The 14,580-nt window shown below is 46.2% G+C and overlaps 1 protein-coding gene across 1 annotated transcript in view; it reads left to right on the forward strand.

Moving 5' to 3' along the window:
- The window catches only part of ntrk2b (neurotrophic tyrosine kinase, receptor, type 2b), a gene marked incomplete at both ends in the record, with an annotated part of 31,977 nt that extends 20,636 nt beyond the window's left edge, over positions 1–11,341 (forward strand). Inside the window, 6 exons of the mRNA XM_080476691.1 lie at positions 1,144–1,332; positions 2,159–2,289; positions 2,356–2,528; positions 4,486–4,726; positions 9,356–9,514; positions 11,156–11,341. Coding sequence (XP_080332817.1) covers positions 1,144–1,332; positions 2,159–2,289; positions 2,356–2,528; positions 4,486–4,726; positions 9,356–9,514; positions 11,156–11,341 — 1,079 coding nt within the window. The remainder of the gene's footprint in view (positions 1–1,143; positions 1,333–2,158; positions 2,290–2,355; positions 2,529–4,485; positions 4,727–9,355; positions 9,515–11,155) is intronic.
- Between the last annotated feature and the right edge of the window lie 3,239 nt (positions 11,342–14,580).

Here is a 14,580-nt window from a genome sequence, read left to right on the forward strand (position 1 = left end):
TCGAAAATGCTCCCACTCAATCTCCATGGAAACGAGGGAAAATGCTACTTTTTTAAAACAAACGTCTCCATCCATGTAGATGGGGGGGGGGGGGGGGGGGTATGCAACATTTCGACACTGCTCCAACTACATGGAAATTGGGGAAAATGAAACTTTTCGAAAAGGCACCGTCTCGGGTGAAAACGCAACTTTAAAAAAATGATCGGACTCTGTGGAACCAGGGAGAAACGTTTCTGCAGATCATTTGTCAGAACTAAGTGTGCAGTCCGTCGCACTTTGCCATTCTTATTAATGTTAAAGAATCTCCGAAGCACGGACATCGCCCATCCTCTCCTATCTGCGTATCTGTGGGCGACGCTGCAGACGCAGGACGCCATGTAATACTCGCTGAGTTGTATCCGGGAACTTTCATGAGTATTGGAGCAGGTACTGGCGTCGGTATCAGAGTATCCTGATTATCAAACAATCACCTTGTCAGATTTCTGTGAAAACGTGCAGGAAATTGTTGATTTCTAATGATGTGCTTGTGATTGTGTGGCTTCAGTCTGCAGCGTGCCTCTTACTCTTCGTCATTTATTACCTACACTGAACACTCCTCTTCCTCCTCCTCATCTTCCTCCTCCTCGTCTTCCTCCTCCTCCTCGTCTTCCTCCCCCTCCTCCTCCTCCTCCTCTTCCTCTTCCTCGTTTTCCTCCTTATTCTCCTTCTCCTCTTCCTCCTCCTCTTCCTCCTTCTCCTCCTCCTTTTCCTCGTCTTCCTTGTCTTCCTCGTCTTCCTCATCTTCCTCCTCCTTCTCCTCGTCCTCCTCCTTTTCCTCGTCTTCCTCGTCTTCCTCCTCCTTCTCCTCTTCCTCCTCCTCCTCCTCTTCCTCCTTCTCCTCTTCTTCCCTCTCCTCTTCCTTGTCTTCCTCCCCCTCCTCCTCTTCTTCCTTCTCCTCTTCCTTGTCTTCCTCCGCCTCCTCCATAACCTTCTCCTTTTCCTCCTCCTCCTCCTCCTCTTCCTCCTTCTCCTCCTCCTTCACCTTCTCCTCTTCCTCCTTCACTTCTTCCTCCTCCTCCTCCTCCTCCTCCTCCTCCTCCTCCTCTTCCTCCTTCACCTCTTCCTCTTCCTTCTCCTCCTCTTCCTCCTCCTCGTCCTCCTCAGGCTCCTCCTCGGTCATAAGTAACGACGACGACTCTGCCAGTCCTCTTCATCACGTCTCCAATGGCAACAACACCCCGTCGTCCTCGGAGATGGGTCCAGACGCGGTGATCATCGGGATGACAAAGATCCCTGTCATCGAGAACCCGCAGTACTTCCGTAACTCCGGCAGCATGCTGAAATCTGACACGTGTGAGTTACCGCTGGGCGCCGCCGTGTAACCCGGGCCGTTTCTGATAAATCCATGCAGAGATCAGCGCCGGGCGCCGGATTTATCGTCCGGCTGCGCCCTGTCAGCGACCTCTGCTCCGGACTGGATGATGTACAGGAAAATCACTTTCAAAATGGCTCGTTCAGCAAACTTTATCTGCACTTTCAGAGGTTTGAATGGTGTCAAAATGTGGACCAAATCTGAGCGGCAGGAGGATCCAACCCGGTCCTCAGCAGAACCTCCAAACATGGAACATTTAGTTCTTTTGATGAAAATAACTTCTGTTCTTAAAATGAGCCTCTTTTATTCAATTTCCTCCAAATGTTTAACTTTGACCTGTAGTACGGTGGCCCAGTTGTGTTGTTGTGTTGTGGTTTTGTGTTGTTGTGGCCTTTTGTTGTTGTGTTGTGGCGTTGTGTTGTTGTGTTGTTTGTTGTTGCTGTTGTTTTATGTCTTTTTGCTGTTGTGTAGTTTTTGGTGGTGCCGTGTTGCTCGTTTTTTTTGTTCAGGATTAACTCTGATTTTCTCTTATCCAGGTAACTTCAGGATTAACTCTGGTTTTCTCTTATCTAGGTAACTTCAGGATTAACTCTGGTTTTCTCTTAGGGGTGTAACTTCAGGATTAACTCTGGTTTTCTCTTATCCAGGTAACTTCAGGATTAACTCTGGTTTTCTCTTATCCAGGTAACTTCAGGATTAACTCTGGTTTTCTCTTATCTAGGTAACTTCAGGATTAACTCTGGTTTTCTCTTATCGAGGTAACTTCAGGATTAACTCCGGTTTAATTGTACTTCTTCTGTGTTGAAGTCGTCCAGCACATCAAGAGACACAACATCGTCCTAAAGAGGGAGCTGGGGGAGGGGGCGTTCGGCAAGGTCTTCCTTGCTGAGTGCTACAACCTGACACCCGACCAGGAGAAGCTCCACGTGGCGGTCAAGGTACGGTACGATTCCTCCTCCAAGTGACCGTCAAGCTCATTGGATGACATTTCCCTCTCTCGTCAGACGCTGAAGGAGGCCAGCGAGAGCGGCCGCGCCGACTTCTACCGGGAGGCGGAGCTCCTCACCAACCTGCAGCACGAGCACATCGTCACCTTCTACGGCGTGTGCGTGGAGAGCGACCCCCTAATCATGGTGTTCGAGTACATGAAGCACGGAGACCTCAACAAGTTCCTCAGGTGGGGTCATGTTGACAAGACGTACTATGAAGACGACGGCGTGTACGGCGGCCCGGAGGGTCGGAATCCAAACGTCCACGCGGCTCATTCATGATACTGAAATACAACGATCTGGGTCATTGGCTCAGCTACTGGCTGCTTGGCGGCCAATCAGACGACGACGTTTTCGAGTTAAAACGGAAAACTGTCGTGGCATTTTCATGACACCGGTGCCAGGAGCCACTGAAAACACAACTTTTTGAAAACGCTCAGACTCCGTGTAGATGGGGGAGGGGAAACACATAAGGGTATTTTGTTCTATATTTGCATTTCCTATATTTGGTCTTATTGGCTTTCATCAATAAGTGTTTGAAAATGCTCGGACTCCGTCTTTGTGGAAACGGTTCCTAAAACGCTCTGATTCCGTGGAAACAAGAAAAATGCAGAATTTCGAAAATGCTCCAAATCCGTCTCGATGGAAAAAGGGAAAGCACAACTTTTTGAAAACACTCCGATTCCGTTAACATGGAAACGGTTCGTCTTCGTGGAAACAACAAAAATGCAACATTTCTAGAACACTTCAACTCGTCTCCCTGGAAACAGGAAAAACACAATTTTTCGGACTTTACAGTTGACAGTCACCATAATAACAATCCAACTTGGTAGTTTTATTCTGACAGTCACCATATTAAAAATCCAACTTGGTTGTTTTATTTTGGCAGTCACAATATTAAAAATCCAACTTGGTAGTTTTATTCTGACAGTCACCATATTAAAAATCCAACTTGGTTGTTTTATTTTGACAGTCACCATAATAACAATCCAACTTGGGAGTTTTATTACAGACATCGTTTTCAGAATGTTGCTGTGTAATCGCAGTGTGACGTTGTCAGCATTTGACTCATATTTGATAACAGGTCCGTTACATTGCAGCATTTCCTGTCGCTCTCTCTCAGCCACAGTGTTGAGTTGAGTTCAGTTCAGTTCAGTTCAGTTCAGTTCAGTTCAGTTCAGTTCAGTTCAGTTGAACTGTAACAGCTCAGTTCAGTTAAGAACTGAAAACCGCAACATGTTTAGATTCCAGTTGGTTTCAGTCGTGAGGCTAGAAAGTGACAGTTTGTGGAATTTTACCGGGAGACGCGTGCAGGACTGTTTGTTGGCTGGTGGCAGTGAAATCCTGCTGAAGCTGCCAGACGGCCGGCAGACACTCCAGGAAGTCCAACACACACACACACACACACACACACACACACACACACACACACACACACACACACACACACACACACACACACACACACACACACACACACACACACACACACACACACACACACTATTTTTTCCATTTTCTGCATTCAACCCTGGTTTTCTAAATCTTCTGAAAAAATATCTTTAAATGTAGACAAAACATTTCTTTGCCCCTCCATAATTTGCAGCTTCTTTTTTAAAAGTCGACACACTATTTTGATATTTGTAGACTTTATAAATGTTGCCTCTGCTTTAACATAACGTTTAAAGATAAAGACCCTATAGAGTCTTATAGAGACCTGTTTTATATATATATATATATATATATATATATATAGTTTTTTTGTGGGGGGGAATTTCCCATCTGAAAAATCCCATCTGAAAAATCAATGTTTAAGGGCACACAGATGTTTTACGATGCTGTTTTAAAATACTGCCATCATCCTTTTAACGTCTCTCCTGTAAATATCTGCTCATATTTAACCAAACTTACACGAGGTTATTTAAATTTGGCACAAAAAAGTGAGAAAACGTGCGTTTGGTTCTGTTGGTTTGTTTGTTTTTTTCTTTGTTGCTTCTGCTTGGATTGTTTCCCTTTTGAAATGGTGACACGTAACTGAGATACTCTTCATAATATATTTGGTCAAATATAACAAACTTTAAAGGGCCTTAAAAGACTTTCTAACCCATCACCCCCTGTGTCTCTCTGTGGTCCCTGTGTCTGCAGGTCTCACGGCCCTGATGCCGTGCTCATGGCAGACGGGCAGCACAGCCTCCTGGTGGAGCTCACGCAGTCCCAGATGCTGCACATTGCCCAACAGATTGCTGCCGGCATGGTCTACCTGGCCTCGCAGCACTTTGTCCACAGAGACCTGGCAACCAGGAACTGCCTGGTGGGAGAAAACCTGCTGGTGAAGATCGGCGACTTCGGCATGTCCAGAGACGTCTACAGCACAGACTACTACAGAGTGAGTGCCGCACAGCTTCATGAGCGCAGGAGACCTGCTGGGAAAAGGCACAACCCTGAACCCCAGGTTTACCTGCTGATGCACCAAATACACACACACACACACACACACACACACACACACACACACACACACACACACACACACACACACACACACACACACACACACACACACACACACACACACACACTCTTACTGCGCATGTGCATCTCTCTCCCTCCCTTCCTGTTGAAAATAGTTCCTTCTGCTCATGCGCCTGTAAAAACACACACACACACACACACACACACACACACACACACACACACACACACACACACACACACACACACACACACACACACACACTGGAGTAATATGAAGATGTAATTGGAATTTTATTCAATTTCTGATCATAAATGAACGCTTCAGCTGCAGACGTGATGGTTTATGTCACGATCCTGCGATCAGAGCCTTTATAAGAGGAAACACATAAAGAAAACATTGGAAGTAAAATCATTTCTTAGTCCCTCATGTTGTGTCAGATCCCTGCCTGAATGCAACAGCGCCCTCTGTCGTCCAAAGAGGAGAAACACATGAAATACTCACACTACTGTCATCGAAACGTGTTTTTGAACAGTTTTACATCTATAAGTCTACTTTGCTTTAGGTTTTTGTACTCTGATCTATCTGAAACCACGTGATCTAATTTGCAGGATTTTAAGTACCACATTACAAAACTCACATTTCTGTAGTGAAAAGACCTGCCTGTACTCAAGTACAAGTTACAATATTAAGGCCCCATTGTGTGAAAACGCATCGTTTTTGTGTTTTTGTTTCAGAAAAGTTTCACGGTAATACGAAAACATTTTGAAAATGTCAGCTTCCAGGGAAATGGCAAAAACACTTTAAAGGATGGAGTTTGCATGTCGGGTTTCTTGTTTATAACATATGAAGCAGAGAACCATACGTTATAAGCATTGCAGAGTTACAGACGCCCCCAGGTTGCAGACTTCCTGATTGTGGACTGCTTTGTTGTAGAATTCTTCGTTGCAGGCTTCCTGGTTACGGACTTCCAGGTTGTAGACTTCCTGGTTAGAGATTTCCTGGTTGTAGACTTCCTTAGTTGTAGACTTCCTGGTTGTAGATTTCCAGGTTCTAGACTTCCTGGTTACAGACTACTTGGTTGTAGAATTCCAGTTGCAAACTTCCTGGTTTTAGCCTTCTTTGCTGTAGACTTCCTGGTTGTAGACCTTCTTGTTGTAGACTTCCAGGTTGTAGACGTCCTGGTTATAGACTACTTGGTGTAGAATTCCTGGTTGCAGGCTTCCTGGTTACAGACAACTTCGTTGTAAACCTCCTGGTTATAGTCTTCTTGGTTGTAGACTCCCAGGTTGTAGACATTCAGGTTGCAGACTTCCTGGTTGTAGACTACTTAGTTGTAGACTTCCAGGTTACAGACTTCCTGGTTGTAGACTTCTTGGTTGTAGACTTCCAGGTTGTAGACATTCAGGTTGCAGACTTCCTGGTTGTAGACTACTTAGTTGTAGACTTCCAGGTTGCAGACTTCCTGGTTGTAGACTTCCAGCTTGTAGACTTCTTGGTTGTAGACTTCCTGGTTGTAGACTTCCAGCTTGTAGATATCCTGGTTGTAGGTTTCCAGGTTGTAGACTTCCTGGTCATAGACTTCCAGGTTGTAGACATCCTGGTTGCAGGCTTCCAGGTTGTAGACGTCCTGACTGTAGACCTCCAGGTTACAGACTACTTGGTTGTAGACATCCTGGTTATAGACTACTTGGTTGTAGAATTCCTGATTACAAGCTTCCTGCTTACAGACTACTTCGTTGTAGACCTCCTGGTTATAGACTTCTTGGTTGTGGACTTCCTGGTTGTAGACTTCCTTGTTGTAGACTTCCAGGTTCTAGACGTCCAGGTTGTAGACTTACTGGTTGCTGACTTCCTGGTTGTAGGCATTTTGGTTGTAGACTTTCTGGTTGTAGGCTGCTTGACTGTACACTTCCTGGTTGCAGACTCCCTAATTGCAGACTTCCTGGTTGAAGAATTCCTGGCTGTAGATTTCCGTGTTGCAGACTTCTTGGTTGTAAACCTCCTGATTGTAGAATTCCTAGTTGTAGACTAACTGGTTGTAGAATTCCTGATTGCTGACTTCTTGGCTGTAGACTTCTTGGTTGCAGACCCCCTAATTACAGACTTTCTGGTTGTAGAATTCCTGGTTGTCGACGTCTGTGTTGCAGACTTCCTGGTTGTAGAATTCCTGGTTGTAGACATCTGTGTTGCAGACTCCTTGGTTGTAGACTACATGGTTGTAGACTTCCTAGTTGCAGACTTCTTGGTTGTAGACTTCTTGGTTGCAGACTTCCTGGTTGCAGACTCCCTAATTGCAGACTTCCTGGTTGCAGAATTCCTGGTTGTAGACGTCTGTGTTGCAGACTTCTTGGTTGTAGACTTACTAGTTGTAGGCTTTTTGCTTGCAGACTTCGTGGTTGTAGAATTCCTGTTTGTAGATTTTCGTGTTGCAGACTTCTTGGTTGTAGACTTCTTGTTTGTAGACATTCTAGTTGTAGATTACCTGGTTGCAGACTTCGGAGTTGCAGAATTCCTGGTTGTAAACCCCCTGGTTGCAGACATCTGTGTTGCATAGTTGCAGACTTCCGTGTTGTAGACTTCCTGGTTGCAGACATCCTGGTTTAGACTTCCTGGTTGTAGAATTACTAGTTGTAGACTTACTGTTTGCAGACGTCTTGGTTGTAGACTTCCTGGTTGTAGACTTCCGAGTTGCAGACTTCCTTGTTGCAGACTTCCTGGTTGTAGAATTCCTGGTTGTAGACGTCTCTGTTGCAGGCTTCTTGGTTGTACACTACTTGGTTGTAGATGTCCATGTTGCAGACTTGTTGGTTGTAGAATTCCTAGTTGGAGACTTCTTGGCTGCAGACTTCCTGGTTGTAGATTTCCTGGTTGCAGACTCCCTAATTGCAGACTTCCTGGCTGTAGAATTCCTGGTTGTAGATTTCTGTGTTGCAGACTTCTTGGTTGTAGACCTCCTGGTTGTAGAATTCCTAGTTGTAGACTAACTGGTTGTAGAATTCCTTGTTGCTGTCTTCTTGGTTGTAAACCTCCTGGTTGTAGAATTCCTGTTTGCAGACTTCCTGGTTGTAGACTTCTTGGTTGTAGACTTCCCAGTTGCAGACTTCCCGGTTGTAGACTTCCTGGTTGCAGACTTATTGGTTATAAACCTCCGAGTTGTAGACCTCTTGGTTGCAGACGTCTGTGTTGTAGAGTTGCAGACTTACTGGTTGTAGACAATTTGGTCGCAGACTTCCTTGTTGTAGACTTTCACGTTGTAGACCTTCATGTTACAGACCTCTATGTTGCAGACCCCCAAGTTGTAGACTCCATGTTGTCGACCTTCATGTTACAGACCTCTATGTTGCAGACCTCCAAGTTGTAGACTCCATGTTGTCGACCTTCATGTTACAGACCTCTATGTTGCAGACCTCCAAGTTGTAGACCTCCATGTTGTCGACCTTCATGTTACAGACCTCTATGTTGCAGACCTCCAAGTTGTCGACCTTCATGTTACAGACCTCTATGTTGCAGACCTCCAAGTTGTAGACCTCCATGTTGCAGACCTCCGTGTTGCAGAACTCCATGTTGCAGACCTCCATGTTGCAGACCCTTCATGTTACAGACCTTTCATGTTACAGACCTCCATATTGCAGACCTCCATGTTGCAGACCTCCATATTGCAGACCATATTGCAGACCTCCAAGTTGTAGACGTTCATGTTACAGACCTCCATGTTGTAGACCTTCATGTTACAGACCTCCATATTGCAGACCTCCATGTTGCAGACCTCCATATTGCAGACCATGTTGCAGACCTCCAAGTTGTAGACCTTCATGTTACAGACCTCCATGTTGCAGACCTCCAAATTGTCGACCTTCATGTTACAGACCTCCATGTTGCAGACCTCCAAGTTGTGGACCTTCATGTTACAGACCTCCATGTTGCAGACCTCCATGTTACAGACCTTCATGTTACAGACCTCCATGTTGTAGACCTTCATGTTACAGACCTCCATATTGCAGACCTCCATGTTGCAGACCTCCATATTGCAGACCATGTTGCAGACCTCCAAGTTGTAGACCTTCATGTTACGGACCTCCATGTTGCAGACCTCTATGTTACAGACCTCTATGTTGCAGACCTCCAGTTGCAGACCTCCAAGTTGTCGACCTTCATGTTACAGACCTCCATGTTGCAGACCTCCATGTTACAGACCTCCATGTTGCAGACCTCCATGTTACAGACCTCTATGTTGCAGACCTCCAAGTTGTAGATCTCCATGTTGCAGACCTCCGTGTTGCAGAACTCCATGTTGCAGACCGCCATATTGTAGACCTCCATGTTACAGACCTCTATGTTGCAGACCTCCAGGGTGTAGATCTCCATGTTGCAGACCTCCGTGTTGCAGAACTCCATGTTGCAGACCCCCATATTGTAGACCTCCATGTTGCAGACCCTTCATGTTGCAGACCTCCATGTTGCAGATCTCAATGGTGTAGACCTCCATGTTGCAGACCTCCATATTGCAGACCTCCAGCCTCTCCTCTTCCCTCCTTGCAGGTGGGCGGCCACACGATGCTGCCGATCCGCTGGATGCCCCCGGAGAGCATCATGTACCGGCGGTTCACCACTGAGAGCGACGTGTGGAGCCTCGGCGTCGTGCTGTGGGAGATCTTCACCTACGGGAAGCAGCCGTGGTACCAGCTCTCCAACAACGAGGTCTCACACACACACACACACACACACACACACACACACACACACACACACACACACACACACACACACACACACACACACACACACACACACACACACATTTGACCCCCGAAACATGCTCAAAAACTTTTGGCACTTTCATCAAGACTGGCAAAAAATGTAAGAAAATGTAAAAAAATTTACCCTCAGAGTGCCAAAATGTGCTCCCTCGCACCACCTAGAAACACTCAAATGGCCGCCACGGCCTGTAGGAATGTTGTCGGAAGATCAAACCAAAACTTAATTGTTCATTTCATCAAGACGTAAAAATCACTGATACCTCTCACGTAAATCGAACAGGAAGGCCACAATAGTAGAGTAGAGTATAAAAGGCCCTCACGCAAACACTATCTCCTCTGAAGACGAATATCGTATCGGCTTCAAAAAACTATTAAATGACAGAGGAGACGCTCCTGCTCAATAGTTTAGTTAAACTTTTTGATCAGTCGAGCGGTTTCTTTCTCCTTAGCTGTCAAACTTCCGAACGCCGAATCCTGCCGCCTGTGTGCCGCGGGTGTGTGGGTGATGTGTGAAGGGGGTGTGAGTGATGTGTGGGGGTATTGTGTGGGGGGATGTTGGTCACATGTGGGGGGGTGTGGGTGATGTGTGGGGGGGTGTGAGTGACATGTGGGGGTGCGTGGGTGATGAGTGGGGGGGTGTGAGTGACATGTGGGGGTGTGTGGGTGATATGTGGGGGGGTGTGAGTGACATGTGGGGGTGTGTGGGTGATGAGTGGGGGGGGGGTGAGTGACATGTGGGGTTGTGTGAGTGATGTGTGGAGTGGGTGGTGGTAACATGTGGGGGTGTACCGGTGATGTGTGGGGGGGTGTAAGTGACATGTGGGTGTGTGTGGGTGATGAGTGGGGGGGGGAGTGACATGTGGGGGTGTGTGGGTGATGTGTGGGGGGGTGTGAGTGACATGTGGGGGTGCGTGGGTGATGAGTGGGTGGGGTGGTGGTAACATGTGGGGGTGTACCGGTGATGTGTGGGGGGGTGTAAGTGACATGTGGGTGTGTGTGGGTGATGAGTGGGGGGGGGGGGGGGGGGGGGGGTGACATGTGGGGTTGTGTGAGTGATGTGTGGAGTGGGTGGTGGTAACATGTGGGGGTGTACCGGTGATGTGTGGGGGGTGGTGGTGACATGTGGGGGTGTAGGGGTTATGTGTGGGGGTGATATGTGGGGGTGTGTGGGTGATGTGTGTGTGGGGGGGGGGGGGGGGGGGGGGGGGGGTGACATGTGGGAGTGTGTGGGTGATGAATGTGTGTGTGTGGGGGGGGGGGGTGTCGTGGGGGTGCATCGGTGTCATGTGGGGTGTGGGGGTGACATGTGGGGGTGTGAGGGTGAATGTGATGAACCAAGTAAAGCTCTGGGGCTGCTGGCAGTGAAACGGCGCTTTATAGGTTAGTCCATTTACCAATATTAGGTTCTATTTTTCGAAACAAACTCTGTTGTCTTACGTGCAATCAGAATATGAGCAATAAAAAGAACAAAGACTTTAAAACAATGTGAAATAATGATAAATGTATTAACGTAGCACCTGTCACGTTTGTTCCATGAGATTACATTGCTGATGTGTGACGGTCCTCTGGCGCCCCCCTGCAGGTCATTGAATGCATCACGCAGGGCCGGGTGCTGCAGCGGCCTCGCTCCTGTCCTAAAGAGGTGTACGACCTGATGCTGGGCTGCTGGCAGCGGGAACCCTACATGAGGCTGAACATCAAGGAGATCCACGCCATGCTGCAGAGCCTGGCCAAGGCCTCGCCCGTCTACCTGGACATCCTGGGCTGACGTGTGTCTGTCTCTGTGTGTGTGTGTGTGTGTGTGTGTGTGTGTGTGTGTGTGTGTGTGTGTGTGTGTGTGTGTGTGTGTGTGTGTGTGTGTGTGTGTGTGTGTGTGTGTGTGTGTGTGTGAGAGAGAGACGTGACGGCGGAGGAGGGCAGAGGAGAGGCTGTGTGACTGTGTACAGATCCTGTAAATGCTTCCGTCCTCATCACGTCCAGGAAAAGCCTTAAATTCAGAATGTTTTGTTTTTTTCTTTTCTGCTTTAGTTTTGCATTCCACATGTTATTTCAAACATGACACACACACACACACACACACACACACACACACACACACACACACACACACACACACACACACACACACACACACACACACACACACACACACACACGCATTGTTTTTCCATTCTCTGCATTCAACCCTGGTTTTCTAAATCTTCTGGAAAAATATCTTTAAATGTAGACACAACATTTCTTTGCCCCTCCATAATTTGCAGCTTCTTTTTTATAAGTCGACACACTATTTTGATATTTGTAGACTTTATAAATGTTGCCTCTGCTTTAAAAAAACAAAACAACAACCCACTTTTAAATCTGTAAAACATCCACAGAGATACTTAACATAACGTTTAAAGATAAAGACCCTATAGAGTCTTATAGAGACCTGTTATATATATATATATATATTGTTTTTTTGTGGGGGGGAATTTCCCATCTGAAAAATCAATGTTTAAGGGCACACAGATGTTTTACGATGCTGTTTTAAAATACTGCCATCATCCTTTTAACGTCTCTCCTGTAAATATCTGCTCATATTTAACCAAACTTACACGAGGTTATTTAAATTTGGCACAAAAAAGTGAGAAAACGTGTGTTTGGTTCTGTTGGTTTGTTTGTTTGTTTTTTCTTTGTTGCTTCTGCTTGGATTGTTTCCCTTTTGAAATGGTGACACGTAACTGAGCAACTCGCCCATTGGGCCGAGCAGCAGGACTCCTTATGTCAAACAGTTGGAACTGAGAGAGAGATTGTCAATAAAAAGGGAAATATTACAGATAATTTCCTGTCTGGCTATTTCTTTGTTGTGACCAAACTTCCTGACCCTCCTCACTGCTCCCACAGTGTCGTGTCGACAAAATCCCCGAGTTCGGCCGTTGGGCGGAATGATTCTTTTTTCCTTTTCCTTTTTTTTTTTCCTTAAAAAAACAGTCATGTAGCAGCAATTAAAAGGGAAACAATTCAAGCAGAAGTGACCAACCGGATCACACATTTCTGTCTTTCTTGTGTGTGACTCGTCCCCGCTCGCGTCCCAGTCCTACCCTAAAGCACACAGAATGAGGACTCGGCAGCACAGGCCGACTTTATCTTTTACGTTTGACTCACCAGCGCCCGCGTCTCGAAGTGTCCCTGAAGGCATCGCAGGTTCCTCCCTCCATGCGGTCACACAGGGGGAAGCTGTCGATTTATTTACGTCGCACTTCGAAGAGCCAACCTTTAATTCCTGGTCGTGGTGAAAGGATCAGTTAGGAGGCTGAGGGTCCGTCCACACGAGGGCGCTGGTTCACGTAAACGAGCAGTTTCTGGCCGGTCGTCCACATGAGGAGTTTTAGAAGCGTGAAAAGGTTGTTTTGTTTTTAACGCGGGTCCCAGAGTGGAGAGATTCTAAAAGCCCAGCGTGTGTCGCTCACACCCCGAGGTGTGGACGGCAAGGACGATCATCTGTGGACAAGCGATGATGTCCTCACCCCCCTCTCCCCCCGGCAAGCTCTAGGTGGCGCTGCAGAAGCTGCTGACGCTGGCAGCAGGAGGACCAGGAGCATAGACCTAGAGAACTCAGAATTATATAGGAGTCTACTTCTAAATTTCTATGTGCTCCGTCTCTTCTTTTGCATTTTTGGTGTGTTTGGTGAGTCACAGCGCCCCCTAAAGGCCTGGCATGTGTACTACATGCCCTAAAGCCTCGTGTTGAGTCGTAGTTCATGGTGACGTGTGGACGGAAGTGTTTTTGAGAACCTCAGGGAGATAAAGACGGTTTTGGCTCGTGTGGACGTGGCCTTAAAGTGTCCCGGGGGAGGACGGGAGGAGCTCCTCGTCAAACTGCACTCATAAAAAATCCTCAGCAGCTTCGGTTCACTGAGATTCTAAAAAAAAACGAAGAAAAATCAGCCCGCTAAGACCCGAGCGACACACAAGTCTTCCTCTAGAGGCACGTGTGTGAAGGAAAACTCACTTTTCTATGCTTGTATTCTGATTAGACATCATTTTGCGTAAAGGCACTGAGCTTATTTGAAGCAATGACCCAATGTTGAAGCTTAAATTGACCATTTAGACATCATGACGACAATATTGTATTATATCAGAATTCCTTATGAACATAGAAATACACACCAAGTAGAAACAGGGAACATGCTCTACAGCCTCTGTGCATTTAGAATTTGATGTAATTTCATTTCTTGACATTTAAATATATATATATATATATATATATATATATATGGTCACCACATTTAAAACAAATCTTAAGACAATTATATTATATTAATACTCATCGTATACTTTCTATTATAAAATATATTTTTAAATATATGTAGACAGAAAAAGATCATTTAAATTATTTGTATGAATTTTATTTAGAAATTAAGGTTATCAATATGATTATTTTTATCTTTATTATATGACGGCACAATCTGAGGGGGAATGCAACAAATTTATCGCATCCAAATGAATTCAATTGTATTTTTTTATATTATGATTTTATTCTGTTTCTAATGATAGAAACAAGCTCGATTGATACTTTAGTGACCAAAATACATCTTTTCTTTTCATCTGTAGGGACGGCAGAATACCTGCTTTCCTGTACTTTATGGTTTATCCGGAGAGCGTTAGAAGAATGTGAGGAACTCGCGATAGAAAGACGAAGCTGCTGAAGCCACACTCACAACATCATGCGACACATGAGAGACTTTTCAGGGCCGAGGCTGGATCCGGGGCAATTAATTAAATGGAAAGGTTGTTATTTTTGCATGAAATCGGGGGCCTGCTTGGTGATCCAAACCGCGTTGGACGTGCAGCTGCACCAACCCCTCGGGTCTTAACGGGTCGGAGTCGCCGCCGTCTCTCCTCTCCAACACGACCGGGGCGACGCGCCTCCCGCTCGTCTGCTTGAAAACGACGGAAGCCGCGGCTCGCCTCCACATTTCCACGGCGTTTTCTCGAAGAGCATCGACTGTACAGGTCTGACATCTG

Source organism: Lipophrys pholis (assembly GCF_963383615.2).
Source record: "Lipophrys pholis genome assembly, chromosome: 12".
Classification (NCBI taxonomy): domain Eukaryota; kingdom Metazoa; phylum Chordata; class Actinopteri; order Blenniiformes; family Blenniidae; genus Lipophrys; species Lipophrys pholis.